At 35.3% G+C, this 8671-nt stretch overlaps 1 protein-coding gene across 1 annotated transcript; it reads left to right on the top strand.

The window, feature by feature from the left end:
* The first annotated feature begins 4847 nt into the window (after positions 1-4847).
* Positions 4848-5817, top strand: LOC132175695 (pectinesterase inhibitor 9). Its single transcript, XM_059587717.1, has one exon. It carries the CDS (start codon positions 5010-5012, stop codon positions 5625-5627), a length of 618 nt encoding a protein of 205 aa, XP_059443700.1. The 5' UTR covers positions 4848-5009; the 3' UTR covers positions 5628-5817.
* Positions 5818-8671: the final 2854 nt, after the last annotated feature.

Genomic DNA, 8671 nt, shown 5'->3' with positions numbered 1-8671 from the left:
TAAATTGAAACCCTAATATGTTTATTTAATATTTCAATATTGGCACCTTTGTGATAATCATATTGTGATGCGTACCTTGATTAGTTCATGTTTTATTGAATTCCTCATATGTGTGTGACTGGTCATTATATGCACGTGGTATGGATTAATTAGTTAAGTCAATTTGGACGACCAAGTCCTGGGCTTAATAAAGTAACAAAAGAATTTCCTTACGGTTTATTGGGTTAATCAACATGAAAAACAGGGAGTATACACCCATGCCCTAGGCTCCATGTGTTTGTCGATTTCCATAGATTTATGCTTTCTTAAATAACAACTTAGTATACACCCATGCTAAATTCTTTAAGAAAGAAAGAGTTAGAGTATACACACATACCCAATTCGTTGCTTAAGGAAATCTATACCTTAAGGAGCATACACCCATGCCCTTAAGTTGGCTAACATTAGGTATTCATAATATGATTAAAGCATTGGCATATTGTTATATTATGTGAGCATGATTAGTGGTGGATATCAAAGCCCTAACTTTATCTTTATTAACTCAAAAATCAATCTTTGTTTTGTTTTAATTACGGAATTTATTTTAAGCATAATTTACGGCAATTATCGTTAGAATGATCTCGTACTTGCACCCTATATTACTATTTTGATCTTGTGCACTTACGAGTTAAACGTACAGTTATTTGCCTATTAATTTTGGTAGATATTTGCACAACAAGTTTATGAAAGTTGATATTTTAATAAATTCTAAGCAAAATTAACAATTGCCATGGGAACGATCTCGTACTTGCACCCTATACTACTGTTTTCATTTTATTGCATTCCTATGAATTTTGGGATACACTAGCTTTGAGAATAATTGAAACCTCATGAGTCTATGTTAGTCTCACTTTACACTTATTGGAGCATGTTTTGTCTCAATTTTTCAACTGTGAGTTAAGTGAATTTTGGATATCCTAATGATGTGGTTGTTGTGTTCACCTTGTTAAACCTGCTCATAATGTATGAATCATGTGTTTGTGTGGAAATCCTTGTTTATCAATAACATAGTGCCAAAAAATGTTTGTGGGTATCATTGCTGTTAAACCCTCAAGAGACTTCACTCGTCCTACAGAGATGCCTAGAGGGTCTTGTTGCATATGCTAAATGTAACCGTCTCTCCCACGACATCGGATTTATGTTTCATTTTCTGCTATGTTTTTCATTTTGTTTTACTAAGGGACTGGCAAAATGTAAGTTTGGGGGTATTTGATGAGTGCCAAATGTCGCACATTTGAGCCCCTTAACTTGTATTTGTTAAAACCCTAGCTTTGTTATTTTCTGATGTTTTTGGTTAGTTTTGGTGTTTTAATATTTTGCATGTCATCGAGAGAAAACTACGATCTTTGATGTGGAAATGTGCGAAGAAATTGAAGATGTGAAGAAGAAGCATTCTCTAGAAGTGCGCTCGAGCACAGGGAGACTGCGATCTAGCACACTCGTGCAATCACCAATACGCGCAGCGCCCAAGTGCTGCACCGCAGTAGCCCTGAAGACCTGAGTGCGCTCGAGCGCACCCTGAGTGTGATCGAGTGCACTTACGCTGATCTAGCAGGGCCAAAACCCTAGACTTTTATTATTTATAGCATATTTTTCTATTGTAAACAGACGTTAGGATGCGCCGTTTAGAGCCGTTTAGAGCCTATTTTCGACCTAGAGTTGTTCTTAAGCTTTTCAGATGTTTTCCTTTGTAAGTTTTATGTTTGTTATGATTTCAATTGATTTGATTATGTCTTTTGTCATCATGAGAGGCTAAAACCTTCAACTAAGGTTGAAGATAAAGCCTCGCCATTGATTAGTTTTATGTTTTCATGTTTGTTTGTAGAATTCAGACTTTAATGTGACGTATGTTTGTTTCAATTCAATTATGTGACAAAATTGTGTTTGATTATGCCAAAGCTGGATATTCAATGTGTTTCATCCAACGGATACATTACATCTTTTGATTTACTTTGGATATCCATTGTCTTTTGTGCAAAGCATGGATACATTGAATCTTTTGAACTAAATTAGATATACATTATCTTTTGTCAAATGGATGGATTCATTAAATCTTTCAATAGGAACAATAGAACATGCATAGGGTTTACTTGTTTGTCGAATTTATGAACTAAAACATGAGAATATATGCTTTAAGTTGGTGAGGTGGATTCTGAAAACCTTAGTACCTTTTTATCATTCCATTTTAATCAGATTTAACTTTAGTTTATTTTTATTTTGCATGACAAAAATCCCAAAATTCGGAACTAGGTAAAAATAGAATTAGTTTAAATAAAAATTGATTTTTGCAACACAATTCTCTGTGTATTGACCTCGCACTTGCACACACTATATTACACACGACTCGTGCGCTTGTGAATACAATTAAATTTGTACATCAATATAATATATGCTTATAATATAAGAATCATGTCATAGTTCAACAACATGGTCTACCCGATATATTACCCCTTCTCAGCAGGGTTGGGGCTGTTCCGAGTGACCTGTAATACAACGCCGGTGCCCTGGATATTGTACGCTACCGTCCATCCCATTAGTGGCACGACCGGGTCCAACCTTGGGTGACCTATACCACTAATGATGTCTATCCTATGATGACCAACCATTTGGGAATGGCTGCGCCGGTCACGAAATCATTGGATGCAAAGCCCACACACACACACACACACATTTGACCATTAAAGTTAACCTGTATAGTAAGCCCATGGCCATTATCTCACACGTACCAGTGTACCATGTCATACGGTGTAATTAATCTTATCCGTCTTTTACATGCTTATTTTTACAAAGCTCATCATTATCTTATTAATCACCATACGTTTTCGCAAAAGAGAGTTCACAGTCGTTCCAAAATGTATTTCATGAGAGTTGCAAAATATGCATGTTTAATAAATATAAAATAAATGTGCAATGCGGGAAAAGTAACAACAAACATCCATGTGAATTTGTACTCACCCGGATCGTAAGGCTCCTCCACAAAATTCCCTTGAGGCTTCATAACCTCGAATACTGAGAAAAAACTTATCATTAGTTCTAAATCCAACTAAAGTGAACCTAGAACATGAAAACAAAGGTTATCGGACAACTGGCCAAAAGGGCGTTCCTTGGAACACTTCTAACTGTACGTCTGGGTCCGTGGCTGTATGTCCGTCTAGAAGGCTCGTACGTCCGGTCCCGTGGCCGTACGTCCTCCCAGAAGGTTCTGGTAGAACCTCATTTAGTTCAATCGTCCTTCTATCCTCCCAAACTAGTTCTAAAGTTACCAAAAGGATTCCTAGGACCTCCTTTCTCAAAACAATACCTCCATGCAAAAGGAAATATGCCCAACAAGAATTAAATGCTAACCCATGCTTAAACCAAGATTAATGGCAACAACATAACTAGAAGCTACAAACTACCAACTAAGCTAACTATGAAAAGTACTTAAACAGCATAACGACTAAGGAATAAGCTAAGTTTAGAAGATTACCTATTTGAAACAAAACCTCCAATAAATCTCTCATTCTCTTTCAAGAACTCTCAGAACTCACAAAACACTCACACAGGGGTCTCCAGAGGGTTTAAAGGTGGAAATGAGCGTGAAAGAGCAAGGGCCAGGGGGGGGGTGTAAGGGAGTATTTAAAGGTGAGAAAAAGCTGAGGCGCTGCAAGGCAATTTTGAAAAGCAGAGTATGTCCGGTACTATTTATCCAACGATTTAAAGGTTGTAGCGTATGTCCAGGTACTATCCAGGGATTAATCCAAAAGTAGCGTACGTCCGGTAGTCCCCCTATGTACGTCCATATACTATTGTCAATGTCCATGTATTATTTTGCAAGCGTACGTACGGTGGTCCCCCTGCGTACGTCCTTACTAAAAATAAGACCGTACGTATGGTGGTCCTCGAGCATACGTCTGGTTAGAAAGTCTAAAATTTTTAAAATGCCCTTCTAGCTGCTGCTATTGACCCAAAGTCCAAATTAACCCTCGACCTAAGCTACCTAAGCTTTGTTAATTATTTGGGTCACTACACGTGTGAATAGTGTTACTATCCAGGGATTAACCCAAAAGTAGCGTACGTCCGGTGGTCTCCCTACGTACGTTCGTATACTATTGTCAACGTCCATGTATTATTTTGCAGGCAAACGTACGGTGGTCTCCCTGCGTACATCCTTACGAAAAATAAGAGCGTACGTATAGTGATCCCCAGGCGTACGCCCGGTCAAAAAGTCTAAAATTTCCAAAATGCCATTCCAACTGCTCCTAGTGACCCAAAGTCCAAATTAACCCTCAACCTAAGCTACCTAAGCTTTGTTAATTATTTGGGTAGCTACACGTGTGAATAGTGTTAATTCATGCGCGAAAGATGACGTGTGAATAGTATAGTTACTATTCACACGTCGCCTTTTGCGCGTGAATAGTAACACTATTCAAACGTCATTATGTTATGAATAATGACGTTTGAACAGTAAAACATCGCATTTTAGTGAAGTTTTCTAAAACCATCACTATTCCAAATGTCGCTAACTATGATCTGTGTTTTTTTTTTTGGTAGTATCATGAAATAGAAGTTACTAGATTGAATCTCCCTTTTTCGTTTCTCTCTCCTTGTGTAGACATAAAAAAAAAATAATAATAAATAAATTAAAAAATTAAAAAAATTAAAAATTAACTTCCTCAACTAATTAAGAGGTTGGCCAAATTCAAAAAGGCCACCAACACAACCAAGCCATTAAAAAACAGACAATTAGAATATAAATAAAGAAAAGATAATAGGGAGATAATATAGAGAAAAGAGGGAAAGCGGTATTAAAGAGAAAGGAATAAAAAAAAGAGCTAAAGGAAGAAGGCATCTTACTTCAACATTGCATTTAATCCTCGAAGAAAGATAGGCAACAACAGCCTTTTGACCCTTCACAATCTATATCCCCCATTCCCCATTGATTTCATTGGAATACCCAAAAATCTCGTCCACCTCTGCTCTTCTGAGACATGGCAAGACTTGGACTTTTTTGGCTACTAGTTCTCTGCTCTGTTCTTTACATGGGTGGTGGCATGGCCGACGCCAGACACTCCAGTCCAACAGCTTTCATCAAGGCCTCGTGCAAGGCCACTCGCTATCCTGCCCTTTGCGTTCATTGCCTTTCTCGTTATGCAAGTGCGATTAGACACAACGAGCGACAGCTGGCTCAAACAGCCTTGTCAGTGAGCCTAGCCAGGGCCCGCTCAGCTGCGGCGTTCGTGGCGAAGATGACTAAGGTCAGGGGGATCAAGGCCAGGGAGTATCAAGGCGTGAAAGACTGCATAGAGAATTTGGGTGATAGCGTGGACAGGCTTAGCCAGTCGCTCCGAGAGCTGGGCCATTTCGGTCGAGCCGTGGGTCAGGACTTCTTGTGGCACATGAGCAACGTTCAAACATGGGTTAGCGCGGCGCTGACCGACGACAGCACTTGTCTTGATGGGTTCGCCGGTCGTGTCTTGGACGGAAATGTGAAGGCTACTATACAGAGAAGGGTCAACAATGTTGCTCAAGTCACTAGCAACGCCCTTGCACTGCTAAATCGTTTTGCTTCAAGACGCCGACCTGCAATGGCAGCAGAAAAGCCTTGAAACAAGAGATTTGGTGGGTTGATTTCTCTAAGTAATTATAAGGTTGTGTTTTCATGTCAAAAAAAAATTATAAGGTTGTGTTTGGGGCTCTCACTCTCAGTGTGCTGCTTAATAAGGTTAAGGTTTGTATTTTCAGCTAATGTTTAATTGGCTTTGTATATATAGTTTCTAAGTTTTGTTTCTTAATTATTTGTAACAAGCTTTCTCGATCAAATGTCTTTTAAAAAATCCCTTTTTAGTACCTGAGAAAATACATGGAATCTTATCTTACTCTAATTAGCGGGAAAGAGGAAAGAATGATTTAACTGATATATTTGAAGTGAAAAAGAAAAAATAAATCATGACGAGCTCATGACTTGCAGAGAGCAATTGGGTGCTTGAGTATGATCTACGTAACCTAATCAAACTTTCCAAATTCTTGTCAATTTGCCTTCGGACTTAGCATGGGGAAATGGTGTCAATGTTTTTTTGGGTTGAATATGAAGCGAGACTGACCACCACCAGAGGTTGGTTTATTCGAGTTTAAGAAAAAAAATCATAGGAATTATGGTATGTTTGAGTTTGCTATTTCAAAAATTGCATTTTAACATAGTGATTTGAAAATGTGAATTTTAAAAACGCGATTAAGTTTTTAGTAAAATTGTAGCTTAACTTTTAAAATTGTAATTTAATAATTAAAATTATACGTATTTAAATTTTTATTTTTTATTTATTTATTTATTTATGAATGAAACCACAATACTAAACACATGAGACGCATAAGATTTGTGAGCTTCACAAAAACTTATAAATTCAATAATAATTTTGAAATGTCGAAGGATGAAAGGACCATATAAAAGAAAAAAAATTATTTCTCATTCATCAATTGCTGTGTTTTCTAGTACAAATAAGAGGTTATTAACAAACATGGCGGCATGGGGGCTAATTTGCAAAAAATAGTCTCCTTTATGAGGGCAAGACGACCAAATCCGTTTAGAGTGGATTTTGAACGTCATGGGCACAATGTAATATTCAGAAATAGATGCAATATTTTATTTGAAGAGGCTTTTATCGTATCTTCTAAAGCATTTCATGATTATCTTGTTAGACAAAGTGATGCTGAGAGTCGCAATTGGAAGGTGGAAAGTTTAGTACACAATTTTTATAACTAAAAATAAGCTGAGCTGATAACTTCAGTTAATGCAAGGTTATATGGCTATGAAACATGTTACACATTGCTTTTTAATTATTTTTTTAAAAAAATTATTATTAAATTTGTGAATTTATATGTAAATCTCAGTGACTTTATCTATTATATAAGTGAAAAATAAAATGAAAAATAATTTTTATCATTTTTCTGTATTTTTTTTTTTTATTCATCAAAGGTAGGTGAAAAAGGCTAATGATAACTATTATACATGAACCTAACCATAATATTACTAACCTAAACGCACAGAAAAAACCTAAACATTAAAAACAGCAAATACTCCCTTATATAGTTGATACCCTTTTATTGTTCATTGTCTGTGTTTTTGAAAATTCTTTTTGCTTAGGGTTACAAAAAGTTATAAACCAACCTGATTCTCATCCTTTCCTTCTAGCATGACTAAGCACACAGCACTTAAGTGCATGTGTGACGTGGAAATCTAATCACTATTTCTGCACGGTGGAAAGGACAAGGCATTGAGAATCCCCATAAGATTGAGCACTATGATGAATTTGGGGTACCACAAAGACATTGTGTGACCATGTGAAGCTCAACTGGCAAGAAAGTAGAAAGTTAAGAGAAATGGCAGGAGCGGAGGGGAGGGTCACGTGGACCCCTGCGGTTTTAACCTTACCCTATAGAGCCAGAGTAAGGAACACGTCATCTTCCTCTTACTTTTCTACTTGTTTCTAGAGGATCCCGCATTCCTGCTCGCACATAAATATTTGTAGAGGATCGAAATAAGGGATTTGGTTTACGTGGCGTGATAAAAAGGAAAAAAAAAGAAAAGTTTTTAACAATCTAATTTTAAATTTATGCTTTTGTTCATCTTCGAGAAAAGTACATATATTCTTTATAAATTATTATTTTATTGTCAATATCCTTCTAAATCAAACTAGACATTGTGTTAATTTTTTCCCTAAACTATCAACAAATGCAATGTCTTTCAAAGACAACAAAAAGACAAAAATAACTATAAAAAAGTTTCAACAAGAAAAAAATCCTTGTAAATTAGAAAAAATAAAAAGAAAAAATTTTAAAAATAAAATTATATTTAAAAAAAAATTCTTATAAATTGTTTTTCTTTTTACTTTTTTTTTTAAAAAAAAATTCCTTATATATATAGTTTTTAGTTTTTAGCTTTTTTTAAAAAATAATTTGAAGTGTTTTTTTAATTTTATAAGGTATGAAGGGTGGTAGTTTGAGGAGGAGTGTATGCTTTTTTTTTTTTTAATAAAATTTGAATTAGAAATAAACTAATTACAGCGGATGGCAATTTCAGATGAAACTTCTTCTTTTCTTTCTATATTAGGAAATCTTGATGTGCTTGGTATGTTTAAATGGCTGATTCATTTTGTGATATAGGCTTTTAAAATCACCGTTCAATTTGAGATTATTATTATTGACTTTTAATCTATTTGTGATTTTAAAAGCTACATTATAATTGAGAGAACACTAGAAGAACACCTAGCATTTCTCTTCTATATAATATGATAAACTCACAGAATTGTTTTTTTTTTTTTTATTAAAAAAAAAAAAAGCTCTAAATATGGGTTTAAGTTAAACTTAAAATTTATTATATATATATATATATATATATATATATATATATATATAAAAGGGCCAACTCAAGGGTTCATGGGTTGACCTGTATGACATGTTTATTAAATGGGTCATAAACGGTTGACCTATTTATGACCCAAACTAGTTTAACTTAATCTCTAATTCTAAAATTACATATTGTGTTTGTCAAATTTGTGGATCGCAAATTAAATTGCTAGCCCTAATTTAGAACACAGAAAAACTAAAAAGAAGGGAAGCAAAAGTCGAAGAATGAAAGCATTATTATTGGGCTCTG

Source organism: Corylus avellana, chromosome ca3 (assembly GCF_901000735.1).
Source record: "Corylus avellana chromosome ca3, CavTom2PMs-1.0".
Lineage (NCBI taxonomy): Eukaryota > Viridiplantae > Streptophyta > Magnoliopsida > Fagales > Betulaceae > Corylus > Corylus avellana.
The sequence above is the reverse complement of the archived record's forward strand: the minus strand, read 5'-3'. Positions and strand labels throughout refer to the sequence as shown.